At 42.6% G+C, this 26,262-nt stretch overlaps 1 protein-coding gene across 1 annotated transcript in view; it reads left to right on the top strand.

Annotated features, from left to right (window-relative positions):
• The first annotated feature begins 2,124 nt into the window (after window positions 1–2,124).
• The window catches only part of LOC130377525 (zeta-sarcoglycan-like), a 99,841-nt gene continuing 75,703 nt past the window's right edge, over window positions 2,125–26,262 (top strand). The window contains exons 1-2 of the mRNA XM_056584684.1: window positions 2,125–2,312; window positions 3,857–3,929. Coding sequence (XP_056440659.1) covers window positions 2,234–2,312; window positions 3,857–3,929 — 152 coding nt within the window. The 5' untranslated portion in view covers window positions 2,125–2,233. The remainder of the gene's footprint in view (window positions 2,313–3,856; window positions 3,930–26,262) is intronic.

Here is a 26,262-nt window from a genome sequence, read left to right as displayed (position 1 = left end):
TGGTCAACCGGGAGCAGCAACAGCAGCAGAAACAGGATGCCGGGCTGTTGTTCAGCGTATTCCTGCTCAAATCGGCGGACAATCCATAATAGGAATCGGGGGATTACTTTTCACAAGCAAGATTTAACATTACCGTACTATTGGTATAATTAGTATTGAATAATAAAACACGCCAAACCATGTGGCCTTTATCATAGCTACACGTATGACAAAAAACCGCATGAAAATCTGTGGTATTCAGTGAGGTATGATTAATTAAATGCGCTGACAGTTCATTGCTCCAGCCAAACGGATTACACTGAGCGGATGACCACTCCAAGATGGCGGCCCCGCGTCTCGTCAGCGCCAGTAGGCGGTAGCATTCGATGCTCCGTCTACCTATAAGATGTCTATGGGTGAAACGGCCAGATCGAGCCAGATCGAGCACGCATCAAGAACACTTCCGGGTTTTACGACAGTACTCGCTTGATGCGTGCTTCGAATTGGAACAGTGCTCGGGCAACGACTGATGACGTTTCACGAGTCCACGAGCACACGAGCATGCACAAGTACGCGAATTGTGAAACGGCCGTTGTTGCACAGACATCGATGGCGACAACATGTGTTTGTGATTTTTCACCATACGGTGTCCTAAACCGTCCTCAACATACTAAGCCCGTAATGTATTGCACTTATGTTGATGAATCCGATTGGGTGGAAAACTGAATATCCGGCGAATATCAAACCGGAGGCTAACTTGCACCTGTTGAGGTGGCATGCTCCGGTAGAGCTGCTCTTTAGCATCGCGCTAACCGGGGCTAACAGAGCCTGTCTCTACACGTCCTATTAACTGTACTTATGGGAGAGAGCCCGATTAAATCCGGATATTTTAATAAATTGGGTGATATAGGTTTTAAGCAACATGTCCGAGTTGTTTGAATGACAGAAGCTCCGCTAGCTCGATGCTAAAGTGCTAACCGGAGCTAACAGCCTGTCCCCTCCCGTCCTATTAACTGTATTTATGGCTATGCCTTTTTCTCTTTTCAATATGACCAAACACAATGGCCAGAGGGCCAGCATCCTTTCTTAACTGATAAACAAAATAATCGTTGAGTTATACAAATGTTCTAGAAATGTTCATTAATTGACAGTCCTGATGTATATTTTCTTGTCTTCTGATTCTTTATTACAGTATGGAAGGGGAGATTTGAAGGTACCTGGTCAGGTCTTGGTCAGCCTTCAAATCCCAGATGTGGAGACTGCAGGGATATCTCACAGAGAAGACACTAAAGAGCCATCTCTCATTCATCGAGTGGACTCATTGGTTTGCGAATGACCACAAAGATGCTCCCATAGGCAGATTGCTGCATGGCATTCACCACTTATCCAAATTGTAGAGGTTGAAGCAGTCTTCCTTGTGGTCACTTGCCCTAACACTGTCATGTGTTTTATCAAAACACAATCAGTAACATTTAAATTGAGTTGATGTGGTCGGCTCTTTTTTTTGTACGATTTTTTCAGTGTTCAGTGCCTGTTTGTGAGATATGCATTGTTTGAAAGATAAGCCTTTGATTTTGTTTAATTTTAATATGCCTTTCATCAACAGTGGTTTGGGGTTTTATAACAACAATAAAGTGCTTAACTAATGGTGAACGATGTTGCAGAACATATATGGTTTGTGTTGATTGCATGGAAAAGGGAATAACCAGTTACAACTTATATGGTAAGAGCCTGGTAACACCATGGAAACAAACAAGGCTTCCTTTTACAGTACATTTTCAGCTTAATTACTGGGTAAATTGTCGTGTTTTACATGGTAACGTCCCAGAACGTACATGGTACAAGTTTGTGTTGACTGCATGGAAAAGGGAATAATGTATTACAAATTATATGGTAAGAACCTGGTAATACCATGGAAACAAACAAGGCTTCCTTTTACAGTACAGTTTCAGCTTAATTACTGGGTAAATTGTCGTGTTTTACTTGGTAACGTCGCAGAACGTACATGGTACAAGTTTGTGTTGACTGAATGGACAATGGAATGTATCTATTTTAAATGATATGGTAAGAACCAGGTAATACCATGGAAACAAACGAGGCTTCCTTTTACAGTACAGTTTCAGCTTACTTACTGGGTAAATTGTCGTGTTTTACTTGGTAATGTCGCAGAACGAACATGGTACAAGTTTGTGTTGACTGCACGGATAAAGGAATGTATCTATCATAAATGATATGCTAAGAACCTGGTTATACCATGGAAACAAACGGCCCTGTATTTAAGAAGATGTACCATGACATCAGAGGAAAACTGTTCCTGCAGAGGTTGTTACCAGGTAAGTAATTCCATAATAGTAAATCGAATGAACCCTTTCTAAATGGGCAGGGCTCCAGAGTGCGCCTAATTTGGGCGCACATGCGCCTAGAATTCGGGGTAGTGCGACCAAATATTTTATTTGGGCGCACCGGTGCGACTGAAAATGTATCTGGTATAATTATTATTTATTTTTTTACAGAGCAGTCTATTCATAATATTGTAATAACCACGGAAGAGGCAGTGAATGAAGTATTGATTAGGCAGTGAATGAAGTATTGATTAGGTCCCGGTAACAATAGAAACGCCGGGAAACAAACCCGCGAAGCCCAATCCAGGGGCCTGTACTACGAAGCTCGATTAGAGGGTTAGCGAGGTATGTTGAGCTGAAAGCCTGGGTTAGCTGTACCATGAAAGTCGATCTCTTTAAGCGTCGCTGTATCACCATGGTGACTTACGCTCGCAACCAAACCTGGTCGGGAGCAGCTTTTCAGCGAGTCTACCCGGAGATCGGCTACTTATATCGGCGTGCACAGCTTCCTAGCCCCTCCTCCGATAATGGCGTCACCATTTGTGGGTGTTCCCATGGACCTCGACGCACTTATCGTACAGGCGTCTCTCCGGAGACAGAGGGTTTTTCGGGACAGAACCGATCCCTTGGCATTGTCTGACGATATTCTTTATGAGAGATACAGATTCGGCATTTATTTAATGGTCAAGATATTATTAATCAATGGCGTAAATATCGACGGTGCAACCGGTGCAGCTGCCCAGGTTGCCCCCCCCACCCCCCCCCCCCCCCCCGTCAACAACTCAGCGCAAGGCAGGCACGGTCCAACCCCCCCCCCCAACAACTCAAAACTTGGGTGCACCATAAATACGTGCTGGTGCACCCAAATTAAAAATTTAGGCGCACCAGTGCACCCAAGGAAAAAGTTAGTCTGGAGCCCTGATGGGTGTAGCTATGAATAATAACTAAGAAAAAGTATTTTATTGGAAAGTACTATGCTAATAGTACATCATTAAATTTGGGCTGTTACCAACATAAACCTTGGATAATAGGTGTTTCTAAGAATTGGTTGCCTAATTTTCCTAGGAAGTACACAATATCTGATTTATTACCAACCTAAAACAGTTACAACTACACGCTACTTAGTTGAGTTGATTGGTAATAGTGGAGGTTTTACTTAGTACATCAGCTGTAATTCCTCTGTATTTACCTTCTTATTACCAGTGGTAATTACACAGTAATACACTATAATTTACCAGATAATTCCTCTGTATTTACCTTCTTATTACCAGTGGTAATTACCCAGGAATACACTATGATTTACCATGTATTTACCCGGTAACTACCTCTGTATTTACCTTCTTATTACCAGTGGTAATTACCCAGTAATACACTATGATTTACCATGTATGTACCGGGTAAATACCTAGTAATTAGGGGACTGTAAAAGGAAGGGTTACCTGTTCAGTTTCTTTCCAGAATTTAGAAACCAGTCCTGAACAGCTTCTCTCTCTCTCTCTCTCTCTCTCTCTCTCTCTCTCTCTCTCTCTCTACAGGAGACGAAGGCGTGGTGTTTGGCCATTCTGTGGAGACGTCGCATGTCAGAGCTGAACCCTTCCAGGACCTCAAGTAAGTCCCGACACGCCTCAGTCAGAGATTCTTCTGAGGTATAAATGTTTGCGTGTCTATCTAAGCTGAATTTACAGTCCTGTGCTCCCCACGTTTCTCAGTATCCACATTTGGATTCAGAGACCAGCTGAAGAATTGCCTGCAGTTCTGCTTCCACTGCACATTTACATGTAAACAAGGGGGCAGTATATCGTTTCAGAATTCAAATGCACATGAACCGATGAGCAAACCGGGAAAGGAGTTGGGAGATCGAGTATGCTCCATCGACACACTGGAAAAAGCCTTCTGTTTTCAATTAAAAAAAACAAGGGTAATGGTTCACATCTATATTACATAACTTGAGCCAATGACAAATATATAGCTTGCCTCAAACAATATTTCCTATGTTCATAAAAACAAAATAATACAACTTGGCACCAAGTATAATTCTATTCTTTGAATGAAGTTAATACGTTTAAATCGTATGTTAAATCCTAAACAAAAAAATATTGATTCACTCCAACAATTGTTTCTCATTTAAGAAATATCTATCAGAAATAATTTGTTTTATCCAATCAAAAAGATTACAATTTAATCAAACAATTGTTTCTCATTCAAACATGAACATTTTTAAACATAACATATTTTTGTATACATCATCATCATCATTTTTTCCCGCTCGGCTCTCGCCGCTTCATGGCCTTGGGGCGCTTCTGTCTGGATTCGACATCATATGTATTAACAATCTAAATGGCAGAGTTAAACCTACTCCAGACCTCCCTCCAGACACAGACAGACTGTACTAGCTCACAGAACCAGTGAGTCATCGTCACTCTGGTCAAGGCTAGTGCTTTCACCTCAAAAAGTCGCCAAAAGTCACCAATAGCAGCTGAAAAAGAAGCTAGATTTGTCGCTTGTCGCTGTTTTGAAAAAAAGTCGCCAAAGGGGTCTGAAAAGTAGCTAAATATAGCGACAAAATCGCTAAGTTGGCAACACTGCGGTTTGGTCCAGTAGTCGTAAGCGTCTTTGTATTTAATGCGCATGCGCAGGCTTGTACGTAACCTTGAAATTGTACATTTGTCTGAACAACTATTTCTAAATTGAGCTCCTAATCAAATATAACAGTGTTTTAGGAAGAAAACAAAACAAAAATATTTGGATTGAATGACAAAAGTATTAATCAGTTGAATACACAACCTTAAAATTTTACATTTGTCAAAATGGATATTTCTTAATTGAGCTCCTAATTAAAAATATCTATATTTCACAGTATTTTGAAATAAAAAAAAGTTATTCTAAAAATAAAACAAAAAATGTTTATTTGAATTGAATTACAAAATAATAATCAGATGAAGTACGGCTTAAAACCCTTTTTCCAGTGCAATAAGTTGAAGAATTAATTAATTTGTATGAAAGAGATGTTGCAGAATCATTCAGTTCCGATGCACTGATCTGAACTGAAGAGCCGTTGATGTACTACTCCCTACCTAAAAGAAGGGGCTTGCGCAGTCCGAGCAGCCACGTTGATCTGTGTGGATTTTGCATACGTTCAGGAAATTTGATTTGGCCTTTATTGTGTCTATGTCTGTTTGTCTGTGTATATATCAATAGCGTAGCCAGGATTTTTCAACAGGGTCGACTTTTGTGAAGTATACAGACAATTGTTTTTTTACATCATCATTTTTTTATTCCGATAAAGGCAGCAATTGTCCCAAAATTAAACAACGCATGATTTCATCACAGATCAGACGATTAACGGCAACCCGCTGGCCCCCGGAGCTGAGCTCTTCCTGGAATTCAGCTCCGGCAGGAGTCTGGGAGGCTGCAAACGGCTACAATCCCGTTATTCTCGTCAGAGATGTCGGAAAACCCAACGCTGTCGTTGCAATTCATGAAATCATCCGGAGGCACACACGGGTTTAACTAAAACTAGAGGTTGAGAAAACTCTAGTAGTATATAATATCACTTCCAAAACCTATGTCAACAATGTGGAAACCACAGTCGATAATGTAAAAACTTTCTGTGCACATAATATAATAACATTTTGCCTATAATTTTACAATGTATAACATTCGTTTACCTACATCGTTAAATAGCTGCGGGGGGAGCAGCTCAAGCAGGGGGCCCCAGACTTCCCTTTCCCGGGCCACATTGACCAGCTCTGACAGGGGGGATCCCGAGGCGTTCCCAGGCCAGTGTTGAGATATAATCTCTCCACCTAGTCCTGGGTCTTCCCCGAGGTCTCCTCCCCACTGGACGTGCCTGAAACACCTCCCAAGGGAGGCGCCCAGTGGGCATCCTTGCCAGATGCCCGAACCACCTCAGCTGACTCCTTTCTAAGTAAAGGAGCAGCGGCTCTAATCCGAGTTCCTCACGGATGGCTGAGCTTCTCACCCTATCCCTAAGGGAGACGCCAGCCACCCTTCTGAGAAAACTCATCTCGGCCGCTTGTACCCTCGATCTCGTCCTTTCGGTCTCACCCAACCCTCATGACCATAGGTGAGGATAGGAACGAAGATCGACCGGTAGATCGAGAGCTTTGCCTTGCGGCTCAGCTCTCTTTTCGTAACAACGGTGCGGTAAAGCGAACGCAATACCGCCCCCGCTGCTCCGATTCTCCGGCCAATCTCACGCTCCATAGTACCCTCACTCACGAACAAGACCCCGAGGTACTTGAACTCCTTCACTTGGGCTAAGGACTCATTTCCTACCCGGAGTAAGCAATCCACCGGTTTCCTGCTATATAAGGTAATTTACATTTCCTATGGAAAAAATACTCAGGGGTAGTATTATTAAAGAGATTTTCAGGGTACTAATGTCAGGATATGTTGTTCACACACACGGCCCATCAGGAGAATATCAGGACTTACACGTGTGTCTGGAAGTAGCTAGTGTGTGAGCATTTGATTACATTATAAAATTAGTAAAATTATGGTAACAGGGGTAATCGTTGCAAGTTCGGTATACTATGCATGCAAATCAATTATTAAATTGCGTTTACTGTTATTCAGGGGAAAAAGGGCTTTGACATTTTAAAATGCAAGGCAACTACTATTGCTTAGTTAAAAATATTAATCATCATTGAGATTAAACATTGCTTCCAGTGTCCTGGCCAAGACAGGCAGCAGTAGCCTACAGTCACACATAGCATACAGATGAATAAAACAGTCCGAAGGGGGGAGGGGATATTAATATTGCAAGACATTTGGGGAGGCTCAAGGAGGAGGGTAATATTAAGTTTGAGCAACAAAGTGTAGTCTTGTGGTTGACTCTATAGACTTAATGCACCATACTGTGTTATTGACATGTTTTCGTTCTGTGTTATAGGGACAATGTCTCTTTAAGATCACGTGAATTATCTGTTGATATGCCGGTCGTTGTAATGTTTAATTTGACTCTTTTTATATTACAAAATGAACCACCCGCCGTTGCTTTTCGAGGTGAGAAATGGTCTCTTCCCTTCTTTTATCACAATTTCTACAGTCTATGGACAGAACGTGTTACCTGGGAGAGTTTGTCGACGGCGGAGCCGTTATGGTTAAAACCATAACATATTACCTGGGGAGTGTGTCGCTGTGGTGTGTGCTTGCGTGTGTGTGTTGTTATCTGCGCATTTGTCCATGGCGGAGCCGTTGTGTTTAAAAACATAAAATCTTACCTGGGCGAGTGTCGCTGCGGTGTGTGCGTGTGCGTGTGTTCTTAACTGCGTGTGTGTCGATGGCTGAGCCGATCATTTTAAAATACATGACGTCTTAGCTCGGCCAGTGTGTCGCTGCCTTTGTCTTGACGTACGGTGTGTGCACGTGCGTGTGTACGTGCATATGCACCAGTGGAGGCTTCTCCATTGAGGAGAGGGAGGAAGATCCTCCCTAACATTGTTGAGAATAAAAAAATGTAGATTGCCCAGACTACTGTAATGAGGTAATGCCCTTAAATATGACTACTTTATACTTTAATGCCTTTGTATTCATAATGTTTGTTTCCCTGGGTAAAGGGACATTAGGTCCCCCTATCGCCTATTGACAATTACATCAGGGAGGAAGGTCCTCCCTCAGCCTCCGTTGACTCCCATTCATCTCCCCAAAAGTACCTGCGGCCGGTGAATAACATGGGTTTCAATGGGAGAGAGGAGGAAATTCCTCCTCTGAGTGGGTGTGACCTTAAGGCGTCTGATTCGCACAAAAATCGTTTCGGGCTGCGCTATGAACCAATAAGCAGGATCCCTGGCTGGTGAGCAGTGTTGCCAGATTGGGAAGATTTCCCACCCAATTGGGCTACTTTTAATCACGTTAGGCTGGAAAAATTATCAATGGGCGGTAAATCTGCCCAATCTGGCAACGCTGTCGATAACAAACCCACTCTGGCTGCAGTGCTGTTCAGTCTAATGGGGCTTTCACACCAAAATGAACCAAGAGCCAGTTCCGGGCTGGTGCTAGGGCCAGTTCCAAACAGGTTCCAGCCTTATCCCAGTTATGAACCAGTTGGTTTCACACCGGCCAGAGCCAGCCAAGGAGCCGGCGAGAGCAACGTCATGACGTCACTGCAAACGTCTCAGATCAACCCTGGCCGGAACTATACAATAATAAAAAAGAACCCTCGCGCCAGCTTCAAACACAACAACAGCAATTTCGTCTTCACGTCAATCCGTGTATGGTTCGTTCTTTGAATATTCAGATTTAAAACAAAATCAGAAAAAACTTTTACATGGTTCCCGCGGGTCCTTAAAAAGTCTTAATTTTTTTTGTGTGAAATTAAGGCCATAAATTGTCTTAAATTTACTGTAAATTTGCTCTAGGTATTACATTTTGCAGAGGGTTTTTTAAGACTAGGGGAAATTGTCGCACACAACAAATCACCTAGTGCCTCTTTTAATTACGGCATTTTCAGGAGTTTTACGTTACGTTAACGTTGACATCAGTCATCAGTAGGCTAACTTGCTGGCGCTAATTTAGGCTAGTGACGGTTGACATCATCAGGCCAACTTGCGCTACTTTCAGGATGGGACGGTGCAAATTCAATGAGAAATGGTTTGAGGAGGATAAGTTTCGGGGGTGGTTGGAAAAGGCAGGTGACTACGAGGCAAGGTGTCGTTTATCCCGAAAGGCATTCATACTAGGGACCATGGGAGCAAAAGCTCTTGAGTCCCACATGAGGTCTCAGAAATATATCCGATACTCCGTGGCAGCTTGCGGGACTACACCGATGCCTGTATTATTTGAAAGAAGTGGACTGAAAAGTTCAGCATCCGTGGCTAGTACTTCACATCAGACGGCGTTAACCGGCTTTGTGTCGCCACCAGAAACCCAGAAGGCGGGGGTATTGTGGGTTCTCCACACGGTGAGCAGACATAATTCCTTCAAATCGAACAAGGACATTAGTACTTGGCTGCTATGTTCCCAGATTCTGAGTTTGCCAAGTCGTTCACCTGAGGTGAAAACAAAACGGCCAAATACGGCATCGCATCTTTCATAAAAGGAGAGCTGTCACACAGCGTAAACGATAAACAGTACGTCCTCATGTTCGATGAGAGTAAACAAAACCACTAAAAGCAAACGGATGGAAATCCATGTGAGGTACTGGCCCACGGACAACACCGACAGCCATGTCATATCGCGGTACTATGGATCACAGTTCATGCTGGATCATTTTAATGTAAGAATTCCAAACAGTTTTGACTTTTGCCCAAAAATCATATTCGAAGTTTGTTTGTTTATTAATATTTGAATATATTCGAATATTTATTAATAATATTTTGACCATTAAATTCCTTCAGTAAGACCTGGATTGGGCTTTGCGGGGTTTGTATACCTGCGTTGCTATGGTTACCGGTCCTGCGTGTTCCGACGGTTTATTAGGTATCTAATAAATGCCTGTCTAATCAATACTTCATTCAATGCCTCTTCCTTGGTCATTACAATATTATGAGTAGACTGCGTCGGGTTCTCCGACGCTCTCCCTCTTGGCCTGCCATAACAGCTTCGAATATTAAGGGCTGCCTAATATTCGTTTGAATTTTGATTTATTTTTTGATATTCGAATTATATTCGAATAAGGAAGTTCGGCGTCAAAGCGTGTGTGTGTGTGTGTGTGTGTGTGTGTGTGTGTGTGTGTGTGTGTGTGTGTGTGTGTGAAAAACGTCTGCTGTAGAGTAATCCCAAAGGTAAAACTGATGAGCTTTAGGCTAAGCTACAGTTTGTTGAGAACGATGTCATGTAATCTATCCATCATCTTCGGAGGATGTATATACATATATATATCCTCAGAAGATGAGTAGCCTACCACTATCATCACAAAACCTTATAATTAACTTCTAGTAAACTATATTGCATGTTTAGATCATCTCTACCATATAGCAACAGTAATATCAGTCCACTTGTAATGGAAAACGAGTAATCTCATCATTCTCACCTGTTAACTGTAGTTCCAGCCAACTGTACCATGTTTGTTATTCATTAGTGATAACATTTTTTGTAAATAACAATCCTACTCGAATAGATGTTGCTTCAGCAATACCAGTTACGAGAAATCTCACCTGTTCACTGTTGTCTCAGCCATGTGTTTACAATAGCAATCATTGTTATGTAGAACTAATGAGTGATTTAAAAAAAGAATTCAATAAAAGTATGACTGGAAAACAGATGTTGCTTCCTGAATCTGTATTGTCCGATGCAGTCATGTTGTACTCAGTGATGTCAAGGTCACTTTACACAGTAGTTATTTTGTCTTATTGTATTTATTAGGTACTAAGATGAATGAGCCAAGTGCCAGAATCGATAACCTGCATGACACAACATGCACACAAACACATACAGTCTACAAAATATCTACAATATCTACAAGTATGATTATGGACCTGTGAGGCACACAACAGATGAAGAGTAAGTCATTTTGGCTGTAGGCTCCCACTAAACAAAACCAAAGCAATATTATACTATTAATATTATAATTGTGATTTGAATCAATTTACCATTAAAAGAAAAACAAACTATAAGGCCGCGAGCTACAGGGCCTTACCGTGCACCCTCACCTCCTAACAAACTATTTTTTTATGTTGAGCATGGTCAGACCATTCAAAAAGAGTTGGTTTCGTTTGGAGGTGGGGGCTGCCCAGTATAGGCCCAGCCTATAAGAGGTTATTGTTGAAAACAGTTCAACAGAAATTTCCGCTCCTTGTCCCTTAGGCGTTTTTTGGCACCTTGCCTATCGCAGCTTTGTAAGCTGGTGTTGGGGATATTTAGGACATAGTTGTCGGGTCGTCATCCCGTCATGTGTGGTGCAGCGGATATGGCAGCAGTTCCCATCTGGTGACTTTGTAGGCTTCAGACCACCTCTTGATTGAAGCGGGAGACGTGACGGGCAACCAGCTCAGCCTTGGGAGAGTGTGTCTATTCTGCTGAAAGGTCTGGAGAGATGGGGATAGTTTTCATTTCCTCTTCAAATGATGTTGGGTCCTCAAAAACCTTCATGAGCAGCCTCATGAGGTCATGTACATAGTCTGGAAGATATAGCATTAACATACTAATGAATGTAGCCATAACAATCTGTAAACTGATGTGCGTGTGTGTTTAAAGATTATATTTTACAAACTTACTGAATGTTGGATCTGTTTTCACGGCCTTCACAACACCTTCCCCACTCTTCGCCTGCACTGCAGAAGTCGTAGCTTGCTCCTGTGATGCATTTTCATTGTGGTGCATTGATGCTAGATACAACTTATGGTAAAAAAAAAAGCACCGCCATTAAACAACACAGAGTGTGCCTGACAATCATTCCAATCAATGGCTTTCACAATTACGAGATAGTGTAAATTATTACCTGCACAACATTCCCATGAAGGGAAATAACACATTCTTTGGAGCAAAACGCAGTATCAGACTGTGGAATGACTTGAGGAGTCACTCTCCTCCGCTTCCTCCAACTCAAGCCTTGGTCTCTTGCTAGGTCACCAGCCTGGGCCATTTATTGATAGATAGATAGATAGATAGATAGATAGATAAATACTTTAATAATCCCAGAGGGAAATTATTTTTGTCACGAACTCCAGATATACATACACAAATAAATAAATAAATAAATAAATAAATAAATATTAAGAATAAAATATAACATATATATCCATATCCATATATATACATATACATACACACACACATATATATATATATACATATACATATACATACAACATAAATACACATACATACACAAAAGATAAAAGATACAACCTAAGAAAAACAAAAAATACAAATAAAAAATTTAAGGACAATATAAATATATATACAACACCATATATACACATACATATATATATATACATATACATATACACATACACACATACATACATACATACATACATACATACATACATACATACACAAAAGACAGCACTGTACAAAAATAATTGTACAGTATTGTGCAAAAGGTGCAAGAATTATAGTCCTTGTTTGAGGTCAGAGATTACAGAGAGGGACGGTGTCTGACATTCTAAGGGAGGCGTTGTAAATTTTAATGGCCACAGGCAGGAAAGATTTCCTGTGGCGCTCTGTGGTGCATCTGGGTGAGAGGAATCTCCTGCTGAAGGTGCTCCTCTGCAGGGCCAGTGTGTCATAGAGAGGGTGTGAGACATTGTCCAAGATGGACTGAAACCTGGACAGCATCCTCCTCTCTGCCACGGTCGTCAGGGTGTCCAGTTCCTCCCCCACAACATCACCGGCCCTCCTAATCAGTCTTTCAAGTCTGTTGGTGTCTGCAACCCTCATCCCACTGCCCCAGCATGTGACAGCGAAGAAGATTGCACTGGCTACAACAGACTCGTAAAACATCCTCAGCATCGTCCGGCAGATGTTAAAGGACCTCAGCCTCCTGAGGCAAAAGAGTCGGCTTTGGCCTTTTTTGTAGACAGCCTCTGCATTTCTAGACCAGTCCAACTTGTTATTAAAGTACACCCCCAGGTACTTGTACTCCTCAACAGTGTCCACTGGGACCCCCTGTATGGAAACAGGGGTCACAGCTGCTGTTTTCTCCCTCCTCAGATCCACAATGAGCTCCTTCGTCTTTGTCACGTTGAGTTGTAGGTGATTCAGCTCACTCCAAGTGACAAAGTTGTCCACAACAGTCCTGTATTCACGGTCATCCCCCTTTTCAATGCAGCCAACTATTGCTGAGTCATCAGAAAACTTCTGAAGGTGGCAGGGCTCAGTGCAATAGTTAAAGTCTGAGGTGAAGAGGGTGAAGAGGAAGGGAGAGAGGACAGTCCCCTGTGGGGCCCCAGTGTTGCTGACCACCTTGTCAGACACACAGTTCTGTAGGCGTACGTACTGTGGTCTGCCCGTCAGGTAATCAACAATCCAGGACACGATGGGGGCCTCCACCTCCATCGCAGTCATCTTCTCACCCAGTAGAGCCGGACGGATGGTGTTGAAGGCACTGGAGAAATCAAAGAACATGACTCTCACAGTGCTTGCCGGCTTGTCCAGATGAGTGTAGACTCTGTTCAGCAGGTAGATGATGACCGTCCTCAACTCCCAGGCGGGGCTGGTAGGCGAACTGTAGTGGATCAGTGAAGGGCCTGACCATAGGCCTTAGCTGCTCCAGGATGAGCCTCTCCAGGGTCTTCATGACATAGGACGTCAGGGCCACCGGTCTGTAGTCCTGAGGGCCGTTGGGACGCGGCTTCTTAGGTACAGGAACGAGGCAGGACGTCTTCCACAGCACGGGGACCCTCTGGAGGTGCAGGCTCAGGCTGAAGACCAGACTCAGTACTCCACACAGCTGATAGGCACAGGCTTTAAGCACCCTGGGCAACACACCATCGGGGCCTGCAGCTTTGCCGGAGTGGAGTCTTGTTAGCTGTCTTCTCACCAGGTCAGGCGTGAAGGACACTGTAGAGGTGACAGTTGGGGGAGGGGTGAGGTCCTCAGGTTGTAGAGGACATGATGCAGAGCAGGGAGGAGGGGTGGAGTAGGTAGGAGTGAATTGAGGTGTCAAGGGGCAGACAAGAGGTCTGTAAGGAGAAGGAGTAGGGGGAGGTGGAGTGGCAGTAGGTGTTTGGCAGCAAGCAGAAGAGTCTTGTGGGGGAGGGGCCGCTGTATCAAACCTATTGAAAAATAGGTTCAGTTCATTGGCCCGGTCCACACAGCCCTCCAACCCCATGCCACCAGTCTTCTGGAACCCAGTGATGTTTCTCATACCACTCCACACATCCCTCATGTTGTTTTGCTGGAGTTTATTCTCCAGCTTTCTCCTGTATCTGCCTTTTGCCTCCTTGATTGCAAGTTTGAGTACCACCTGTACTCTCCTCACCTCATCACGGTTGCCATCTCTGAACGCCCTCTTCTTTTCATTCAGGATGGCCTTAATGTCCTTTGTGATCCACGGCTTATTGTTGGCATAACAGGTAACAGTCCGAGCAGGGACATTGCAGTCCACACAGAAGTTGATATAGTCCGTGATGCACTCTGTAAGCCCATCAATGTCCTCCCCGTGGGGCTCACAGAGTGCAGGCCAGTCAGTCACCTCAAAGCAGCCCTGCAGTGCCTCATAAGCCTCCCCCGACCACCTCCTCACAGTCCTTGTGGTCGTAGGCTTCCTCTTCACCAGCGGCACATAGCAGGGTTTGAGGTGAACCAGGTTATGATCTGACCTGCCCAGAGGGGGGAGAGAAGAGGAGATGTATGCATCCTTAATGTTAGCATACATCAGGTCCAGGGTCCTCTCCTCTCTGGTAGGACAGCTCACATATTGCTTGAAGGTTGGCAGAACTCTATCCAAGGTGACGTGGTTAAAGTCTCCCGAAATGATGATGAGGGCACTGGGGTGTTGAGTCTGGAGTTTGGAGATGGTGGTGTGGACGATGCTGCTGGCAGATGTTGGGTTTGCAGAGGGAGGGATGTACAGTACAACAATGATAACATGCGGGATCTCTCTAGGCAGATGGTATGGACGAAGTCCAACGGCGAGCAGTTCAGCATCCGGGCTACAGAGCTGTTCTTTAATGGTGATGTGACCAGGATTGCACCAACTGCTGTTTACAAAAACGGCAACCCCCCCTCCTTTCCGCTTACCGCTCTCAATACAATCCCGGTCAGCTCGGATGGTGTGGAAGCCATCCACGGAGACTATCTGGTCCGTAATGTCCCTGTGCAGCCATGTCTCAGTAAAACACATCAGGCTGCACTCCCGGTACTCCCGGTGACTCCGCGTCAGCGCTGTCAGCTCGTCCATTTTGTTGCTAAGAGACCGCACATTTCCCATAACAACCGAGGGGAGACACGGCTTAAATCTTCTCCTATCCATAAGCCCTTCCCGTCTCGACCCTCCTCTCATCCCACGACATTGTTTCCCTCCTCTGCATCCCCGGTGAGCTTTCCTCCAGAGTTCAGGTGGAATATCAGCTGGTCTGTCCACTATGCCGGTCGGCATTAGCGCAAACAGCTGTTCCCCGGAGTAAACAAAGGCAGCTTGTTGCTGCGGCATAAAAAACAATCACTAAAAAAGCACTAAAACCCTCAAAAGCAGCCTCGTTAGAGAGGGTAGGACTTCATCGGGTTAGAAGTGAAACAAACTAGAACGAACAAAAGTATTAAAAGTTAAGAAAGTTAAAAAAAAGCGAACTCAAAGGCTGGAGCAACTGTCACCAGTCACCAGCCTGGGCCATTTATTGGTGTTGAAGTCAGCAGTGAGTGTGGCAAATGAGAGGTTGTTCCGAAGTCTGCACTGACAGGAGACACCTGTGTCTGCATGGCTACAAATAACAGAAACAAATCGTATTAGAAACTGGAAAATAATAATTTAGCAGTTTTTTCCTTGGTAATGGAGTAACACTGCAGAGTAAACCTTGTTTACCCATCACAAATGCAAGAAGCCATTTGCAAATATAAACCATATCCTATTTGGTTATGAAGTTATTTAGCCAATGCTTTTATCAAATTGTTAGTAGAAAGTAAGTATGTGATACATGAATGTATGTATAGCCAATATTCTAGCAACATCAGCAAGGGTGAATCTTCAAATAGATTACTGGACTGCAGATTCTAGGTAAACCAAAAAAAACATCCGAAAACACAGGAAAAAGATGCTCACAAAGTTTTGTATGGATTGCATACTAAGTCACTAAAAACTCTTAGTGGCTACATACCTTTGCTTCTTACGTGTGCCTTTAGCGATCCCATGGACAACTGTGTGCCGCCTGATGTCGACTTCAACCGTGCACTTTGTATTCCCACAGAATGCATTCCCACCGGCGAGTTTGTTTGGGTTCCCGTCGATATAATCTGAGGCGTGTCAGTCTGGCATCCGACGCGTTGAAAGGGGCGATTAAGGGCACTGCAGTCCTGCTAAAATGATCACACATAAATCACGACGAAAAATTATTTTACACAGTACAAGCTAACAACATCTGAAACAGGAACTGTGACCATTTAACCCACCTTATAGTAACACCTCACATAAGGCTAAGGCTAGCTCTCATTTTACAGACAGTTTAGCTGCTTCATCTGTTCTTTTTAGAATTGTATGTCTTGATGTTTATTTTATCTAGCCATCTATTCTCTTGTTTTTGGCTATGTGAATGAACGTCCGCGTCGATGCCTCGATCGCAAGTCCAGTTTCGCGAGTGGACGTTGCCATGACATCTAGAAATCATACCGTATTTAATGGGTTGTAGTGAGTGTAACATAATTCACCTACAGTATTTTGTTATGTGTTGTTCTTTCAATTGTGTTAGGCATGTCGTTTACTATCTTGGTGGTTCAGGGATCGCTGTCCCTTTAAGGATTACGAGCGTCTCATGACGTCAGAGCCCATGCGGGATTTGTTTACCTTCAGCACGTTTTGATTTCCTGTTTCTCTCTTACTAAATAAACGAGTCACACAACTGTGTGCTCAACGTGCGAAATTGTATCTCTCACTTATGGCAATTTCCACAGGGCTATCATTAATATTGATGCGTAGGGGTTGTTTATAACTCGTGAATAATATTGTTTAGACCACGGTCTGGGGGAATACTCTTGATTCTGATTGGCTGCAGTGCGTGCATTAACTCCTGATATAGCCCTACAGACACCTGCTAAGTAGTTCCAGTCAGTGTTTAGATTCTCTGCCCGAGCCCGAGCCCGACGCGGGCCGGGTCGGGCCGATATTTCCCACCACTATACTCGGGCCGGGCCTTTGATCGAGCGTTTTTATTTTTATTTTACCATTGGTTTATTGGCCTAATCTGATGAGAAATCTATGCCATAAACAGAAATATTACAGGCCTTTATTACACAGGTCTTCTCAATGCCGTGGAACGCTCCGTTCACTTGCATGGGTAGTAGTCCGGTGACTTGTCTACCCCAGCGTCTTCCGTTGCTAAGCGACGTCACCGTTTTTGCGGACAAATTATTTCTCTGCTGATCAACACTACGAATGGCCAAAAGACTTGTATCCCCCCCCCCCCTTAAATAAATACTACAGCAGAATTATTATTATTATTATTATTCTCATTCAACTTGAACATGTGTTTTTAGAGTAGAGTGGTTCAGGGATGACGTATGTTGGCCAACCCGGAAGTGAGCGTCGCCCTGGATTCCCTCGACAAAAAGCCAACGGGTTTTGCCTTTGGATTTTGGATCATTGCTGAAACGTTTGCATCTTGGAAGCACCTCCTCAAAAACTGAAAATAAATATATATAAAAATAACTGTGCTCCAAAGAACGAAATGCAAACCAATGCATTCTGAATGGGAGTGTTTCTCAGATTTTTCCATGCTACACAGAACGAAATGTAAACCCATGCAAATAAAGACTTCATGGTCATAATAATTTAAATATCATTAATATCCTGAGTGTGTAGGGTGGTATTCAATTTCTTTCAACGGGGCTGCATCCAGTCACTTGACCGTTATGGTTGCTATGGTGGTTGCTATCGACCGCCCCCTCTAATTCTTACATGGCTCTAAAAACCACGCGGCAAAGGAGCTGCCGTCCATTGTGTTGTTTTCTTCGTAAACTAGGGTCCGATGGTTAGAAAATAGGCAGATATTCCAAGGTATCCTTAAAAGGCAGCTTGGATGTTTTTATTTTCTGCAGTTGAGACTTCTACTATAACCTATTTTGGAAAGCAAAACAACAAGCTCATTGATTTAACGAGGCAGGGTCATTTGAAACAATTTATTAAATAAATATTTGTGAGATGTCATTACTTCTCCTGAGTTTGCTTCCTATTTATGTTGAGTATACACCCCTACTGTCCACAAGCATCCCCCCCCCTCCCCATATGGATTTGGAGAATTGTTGCCACGTCCCAGTGGTGGAGGTATCATATGAAAGAGGGCATTCAATTATACTATAATGATCAATTAGGAGGCCGAAGCCCTAAAGGAAGTGATGCAATAGGTGACTGAGGGTCAACATTTGAGACCCCCTTTTATCAAAGGGGGTCTCAAAGGACGCATACGCTTCAACTTGTGGCTCCAGCCCTACAGGAAATGACTCAGCAAGTGCTCCATCTCGTTGCACCTGCACCCAGCGGCTCGCTTGCAAGATTTTGGCCTGAAGTTCTTCCCAGAACTACACCCTAGCCATCCAACATGCATATCTGAGAATCAGGCCTCTCTTTAATAAGGACTAATTGCAGATAACATCAGGTCACTTTGGCAACTGAAGTTTTCTGTGATTATGGATGGAACACAAGACGTGTCAGGAAAGGAGCAGGAGGCAGTATGTGTGAGATACGTTGATCATGATCTGATAGTTCATGAAGAATTTGTTGGCATGTATGAAGTGTCTGTGACCACAGGAGAAAACCTTGCCAAGGTTATAACTGGACACTGTGAGTATGCAATTCACAGAACGTTTTGAAAATGAAGGGCTGCTTATGATCAGGAAACTTGAAAAAGTACTCTTAACAGGAGTGACAGATGATGATGTTTTGCTGCAATACCCAGAAGTGTACAGACCTTCTCTTCAAGTGCAATTAGCAATGTTCAAGTCCAAGTATGACTTTCAGTCAAGCAGTGAAGCTGCTACCATTCTGCAAGGAATGTTGCCAGAAGTCAGGGGCCTCTTTGAACAAGTAGAAATACTTGTGCGGTTGCTTCTTACTGTGCCTGCCTCCTCCGCTGAGGCTGAAAGAAGCTTCAGTGGTCTTCGGAGGCTAAAAACCTGGCTCCGAAGCACAATGACACAGTCTCGGCTCAACAGTGTTGCTGTGTGTCATATCCATAAAGATAAACTGGACAAACTAAATAGGAGACAAATTGCTCAGCAATTCATTGCGGCTAATGAAAGGCGCAGAATCACGTTTGGGTGCTTCACTTAGGTGACATCGGTGTACTGTGTACAGTGTACTACAGATATTATATATGTTGTAGTTAGACCATGACTGACATGTGATACCACCATGTCTGGTGGCACCCAGTATTGCTTTCCTGGAAAATGGAATGCACCCTGCAGTCCATGCTAAGTTCAAAAATTAATTCTGTGAGTATTGGAACTGTCAGGAGAATACCAATGTTTGACTGTAGAATGTAAACTGATAACGTTGAAATTATTCAGGAGAGCCTGTAGCCTTTGATTCCCTTAGTTCTAAAGGGAAATACTGACATGGATGTTTAAAGATTATAGTTTATATTGTAGTTTATATTTAATTTCAATGAGACTTTTTGTTTATTATTTATTTATTTGCAGATATTATTTGACTACTGCATTATTTTTGTTTTAAAGGCAGCAGGTATAGTTCATACCATTTGTCTTAGTCTTGGTTCATTTTGCACATCTGTGCTGTCATAGTTGACGACAGCAAATGTAAAATAGCTATATCTTCATGTCGATATGTTTATTGTTGTCACTTTCAATTGTCACTTCTTGCCATTCAATTAAATTATGTTACTGTTACCTTGTCACTTCCATTCCATTTTGGTGCTGATAATTTGAAACAGGAATGGTGTTTTACAGAACTTTTCGTGTTCAGTGTTGTCATTTGGCACTTTCAACTCAACCAGAATTTGGAAGCTTTAGATTTTAACTTTAGATTTTGATAGTATATAATTTTAAAGAACTAAAGTCGGTCCCCTTGTGCTTTGCTGTTTGTGGTTATGTGGTTCTTTAGCCACTAAGGAGAGGTGCAACTAAATGCGAGGGGATGATTAATCAATCAATAGACCTCTGAACAATTTGTCCCCCTCACTTCTGAAATGATGGCTACGCCCCTGGGAAAGGGGGTTGGTTGTAGTCTTTTCGCTCGGTTCTAGCCCTACTGTTGATACGGAGAGCCGAGCGAAAAGACTAGAACCAGCACCCCTTTCGGTTTCCATTTCTGGTCCGGATTCCGTATTCAAAATCTCTATTTCATCCTAGACAAACCAGAAAGGGGGCTCAATATTCAAAATACCGGAATTGTCCTTTAATATGATTCAGTCAACTGTTTCTGATAGCTTAAAACAAGCATTCAGTTTTTATCTTATTTTGCTCTCTCCTTGTATCTCCTTACCCCTCTCTCTTTTCCCTCTCTCCTTGTATCTCTTTGTCTCTATCTCTCTCTTTATTTCTCGCTCTTTATCTCTGTCTCCTTGTATCTATATATTTCTGTCTTCTTGTATCTCTTCATCTCTTTCTTTATATTTCTTTCCTTGTATCTCTTTATCTCTCTCCTTGTAGCTCTTTGTCTCTGTCTCATTGTATCTCTCTTTGCATCTCTTTGGGTGCACTCACAGTAGGCTATCTGGCCGTGGCCGTTTTCACACCTAACCGTGCTCAAATCTGCCAGTGAGAGTGTGGCCAGTCTGGCCAGGCCAGGACAATTTGGCCACTTGGGAGAGGTGTGCTGCTACGGTACGGGCCGCTATTGTACAGATGCTAATGAGCCGACACGCGCTAACGCACGGCTACGCAACCTGAGCTGGATGACGTATAGTCCATGCGACCATGGACATTAAAAAGGCGACGAGCCTTCTTTCCCATTAAACGGTAAACATGGCGTCAAGCGGTTCAACTGTTGGTGTGTTGTCTGTGTTTTTGTCCATTGTTTTTAAAACTCTGACTGGCGGCAGACTTTATTATGGTCCATGCAGCGGACGCTTGGTGATGACGTGAAGACGTATGTACAAGAGCCTACCGTGGCCAGGCCACAGTTGCGACGGCCAACGGCCACGGCCAGATGGCCTAGTGTGAGTGCAGGCCAGAGAACAATGAGGCCATTTGAGCACGGTTAGGTGTGAAAACGGCCAACGGCCACGGCCAGATGGCCTAGTGTGAGTGCACCATTTATCACTCTTTATCTCTCTCCTTGTATCTCTTTCTCTCTTTTTATACCTCTCTCTTTGTATCTCTTCATCTCTCTCTTTTTATCTGCCTCATTGTATCTCTTTATCTCTCTCCTTGTATCTCTTTAACCCTTCTCTCTTTATCTCTCCCCTGTATCTCTTTATCTCTTCTACATATTGCATTGACACAACCGTATCAGAATAGGATACAATGCATATTTCTCTATTTAATGAGATCCAATGGGCCAAACTCACAATCCCAGCTTCCTTGAGTCATACTTTACACCTATAGTTGATACTGCAACAATGTTGGAGTTCCAAGAATACACCAATGGTACCTATTTTGGCAAAACTCACACTACTATTAAGGGCGCATGCTCATTCAGCGACCGGCATCAAGTCACGTCTGTTCGTAAACTCTGTTTGTTTTTGTGATTGTGTCTTTATGCACCTTTTATGCACAGTATTAAAATGGTCAACAAATCATCTTACTAATGGACTTTTAATATACTTTATTGATTTGACCAGATAAGCATCAAATCATGGAGTTAACTGTCTTGTTCCTTCTGTGGACAGTGATCCATCTCGCGGAAGCGCTTACCGGGTTCACCAAACCAGAGCCTATAACATTCAGCAAAGACTTTCTTCTCCAATGGAGTTACTTTTAGGATCTTCGTAGTGTGAATCTAGTGGCTCCTGATCTAAACTGTCTTGCCGATCAAACAAGTGGAAAAGGGGATTCTACCGGCGCGTTTCCCCGCAAGATCAGGAAGCGAGGAAAGCAGGCTGTCCTGCGTTTAAGACTAAGGAAACAACCCCTTTCCCGTATCCCCTTGCCTTCCATAATTCTCTCTTGTCTCTTCGAAACAAGGTCGATGACCTGCAAGACAACGTCAGATTCCAACACGAATTCAGAGACGCTTGCTTGTTGGCGATCACAGAGACATGGCTGTCGGAGAGGGATTCGGACACCGAACTTGCCATTGACAGCTTTGGCTCACCCGTGCGGATTGATCGGGATGCCGCTGCGGCTGGTATGTCACGAGGGGGCGGGATCTGCCTATACGTGAACCAAAGATACTGCAAAAATGTTATTGTAAGAGACAGACTGTACTAAAGACATTGAACTGTTGTGCGTAACACTGCGCCCCCCTTATCTTCCCCGAGAGTTCCCCCAAATTTTCGTCATGGTTGTGTATATCCATCCAAGGGCAAACGCTGACAATGCCTCAGAGACTATATTGCAACCTACCCAAAAACTACAGGCAATATCACCCGACGCTCCAGTGCTGATCCTTGGGGATTTTAATCATTGTTCTCTATAGAAAACTATAAGGAACTTTGACCAATATGTTAAGTGCCCTACCAAACTCAACAAAACGCTGGACTTGTGTTATGGCTCCATCAAAGGAGGATATAAAGCTATTCCCCTGAACGCTGAATGAGTTTTATCTGAGGTTTGACTCGCCCACATTTAAGGATGCCATTTTAGAGCAAAAAAAAAGGATAGTGCCCCAGCGCCCTTTGATTTGCATGACGCAATACCTTCAGACACTCAAAGGTTAAGAAGAGCCCCGGGCCAGATAACATAGGGGGTCACCTACTCTCCTTGTGCGCTAAACAACTTGGTCCAATATTTTATTACATATTTAAGCTCTCCTTGAGTCAACAGAGAGTCCCCAAAATTTGGCGCCCTAAGGTTTTAAATTATTTTAGACCAATTGCCTTGATTGGTGATGAAATGTTTTGAAAAACAACAATTTGCTTATAGGGCCAGGCGAGGGGTTGAGGATGCTACAGCCACTCTGCTTAACCTGATACTTAAGCACCTTGAAGGTAGCAACACTCATGCCAAAATTGTATTTGTTGATTTTTTTCATCAGCTTTTAACACTATTAAACCGCACATTTTAGATGATAAGCTGTTGAGAAATTTTAATTTAGATTTTAGTTTAGTGGGTTGGATTTTGGATTTTTTAACGGACAGAACTCCAGTACTCTCAGAAGAGATACGGTCCTCTACAGGGTCACCACAGGGTTGTGTCCTGTCCCCTCTTTAATACCCAAGATTGAAGACACATTTTAAAGTTTTCAGATGACTCAGCTATTGTTAGTCTTTTAAATGGAAACAAATCTGAGCATGGTCCTGTTTTAAACGATTTTATAGCCTGGTGTGATAGTGCTCACTTACACTTGAATGTATCAAAAATGAAGGACATGGTCATTGATTATAGGCGCAAGTCCCCTCCTACCCAGGTCACTGCTATAAACGGGCAACCTGTAGAGGTAGTTGGCTCATATAAATACCTTGGAAGCATAATTGATGACTAAATTTTAATCTTAACACAGAGAATATATGTAAGAAAGGCCAACACCGACTCTCCTGCCTCCGTAAATTGGCAAAATTCAATGTGGATAAAACCATTATGAGAATATTTTATAAATCATACATTGAATCTGTTTTATCTTTTTCTGTAATATGCTGGTATGGAAATCTGAACGTAAAGGATAAAGCCTCACTCACCAAAATAGTGAAGGCCTGTGGCAAAATCATAGGTGCCAAGCAAAGCAGGCTAACAGACCTGTACAATAGATTTGTCCAAAAAAAGGCAGAATCTATTTTATCAGCAAATGGTCATCCTCTACATCCTGAGTTTCAGTTGTTACCTTCTAAGTCACGTTTTAGATTCCCTGCAGTTAAAACCAATAGATATAGACTCTTATTTGTTCCCAGTGCCATTTCTCTACTGAACTCAGATTTTGGAGCTCTGGGCCGACATGGTGTTTTTGGTGCAGTGTGAGGTATGACTACCTGCTGTATGAAAGGTACTCCATGGAGAGCAGAAAATGTTTCCTGTTTTCATTTTTTATTTTATTTGACACATAGTAGTTATTATTATTATTCTGATTTACATGGGTATGTCCTGCAGGGATGCTTATCAGCATGCCTGTATACACTCTGCACTATTTATACTATCTGCATGTTTGTTGTACTTTTCTTTTATGTTGTCCATTGATGTCTTGCTGCAAACCAAATCGCCCTTTGGGGACGATAAAAAGCTTTAACTTAACTTTAACTTAACTAATTGCTTGTAAGTAAAATGACCATTTCTGTGGATATAATGATGAAATCAGTGCACAAGTACAAAAGGGTAACAAAGCTAATATTTATTTGTTACTGGAATAGAGTAAATTGTTCAGATGAACTGACTGCAAAAAAAAAGCTTTTCGTAGGCCAACAAAAAATAAGAATATAAATGCGGTGAAACATATCTACATTAAAATCAGTCTGCATCCCACCTCTGATCCTGGTCAGGCCAGAGGAGCTCATCTACATCACAGTAGAGCTCACCTGAGTCCTCTTTTATTCTCTCTCACATGACTGAAGTGTTTTGCCAGTTGAGTTTGAACAGGTGAGAAGTGAGTGAGACTAATTAGTAATGGGGTGCGGCGTTTTGAAGGCCAGTATTTTCCAGGTGAACCAGGTGTGCTAAATTATAAGATTTGTGCTTAGAGTTTTGCAAAAATGTGATTTAGAATTTATGCATGCGTGAAAACAATGGAATTGTGCTTATGCAGTCTGGAGTCTTGTAGTGTATTTTGTGTGTATACAATTGAGAAAAACTGTAATTTACTCTAATATAAATGCAAATCTTAGTACAGGCACTCAATTAGAACTGTAGATTCATGTATTAATATAATAAACACATAAAACATACATAAGGTTAGTGAAAAGATGCGGTTTTGCTCATTAATTTAGACTCCAAGACTACGTCACAGCTGTGCAGTTATTGAAAGTCAATGAATCAGAGGTGTAGCCATAGTTTCAACATTGGGGGGGACAAATGCCTGGGGGCGGGGTCCGACCCCCCCAGGCAAAGATTTTGAATATGCATTAATCTGGTGCACTCTGAGAGCAAAATCCCAATACCTAGCACCTAATTTTGAAGACCTTTCTAGGGATGGATGTTTAAAACACTTTAATACTGGATGTGACCAAGCAGTCTCGGAGTGTGGAAGACTTGAAATTAGGAAAAGGTTGACACACATATACTTCAGAGCCACCCCAAAACTTTTGTTACCCCTCAGAAAACATAGATTTTCTGATATTTTGAACCACTTGTTTAATAAGTACATAGATGAGTTTCATGAGAGAACGCACTGAGCTAATCTCATGGTGAAACCATTAGCCGTAATGAATGATGCACTGTTAAAGAATTGGACATGTCAAGGACATAACCTAAATGTTTTCCGATTAGTTATGCATTAATCTATGAATACATACATCATACAATGTTTTGTAACTTTGAATGAGACTTGACTTAATAATTATTATATTGCTATATTAGCAACTGCAACGCTGCTGTGTAAAGTTGTGTGTCAACTGAAGGAGGCGAGAAAAAAAAAGATGCGAAGATGATGAGGACAGCGGTTTTAGTATCGATACTGTTGCACATAAGTATCTAATCCGATATTTTTTTTCATTTGAATCGATTAGTATCTGAGTATACATTTTTTTGACAACCCTACACTATATACATGTGTGCTAACAGGATTCTGCTTGAATGTCATGATTCGGTCTTAACTTTTCATATTTACTCCTCTCTTAGGTGACTCACCTTTATGCCACCACTAGATTGACAAACTCTCCCTGTGCTTTCATCCTCCAAACTTTCTGTCTCTCCCGCTGGCTCACTAGCTCTACTCTGAACACAACAGAGGAAACATGGAAGGAATAATATCACAGATATCAGCTAACTATTTACCAGTAGACTACTGAAACACACTATAGACATCAGTGCCACTGCCAACAGGATTCTGCTCTAATGTCACAATTCGGTTTAAACCATTAATATTTACTCTTTGACAATCATCAGCTTTTAACCAAAGTAACTTACAAATTGCATTGAACATAGGAAAAGCCAAGGCTCTACTAGTTTCCAGAACTCCTCTCTTAGGCTACTCACCTCTATGTCACTACCAGATTGACACACACTGCTTTCATCCTCCAAATGTTCTTGCTCTCTCTGTGCTTCACTCTCTTTATTCTGAACACACCAAAGTGAACATGACACAGGGAAGAAATATTATCAGATAACTACAATATCA

Source organism: Gadus chalcogrammus, chromosome 3 (assembly GCF_026213295.1).
Source record: "Gadus chalcogrammus isolate NIFS_2021 chromosome 3, NIFS_Gcha_1.0, whole genome shotgun sequence".
In the NCBI taxonomy this organism is placed as follows: Eukaryota; Metazoa; Chordata; class Actinopteri; order Gadiformes; family Gadidae; genus Gadus; species Gadus chalcogrammus.
The sequence above is the reverse complement of the archived record's forward strand: the minus strand, read 5'-3'. Positions and strand labels throughout refer to the sequence as shown.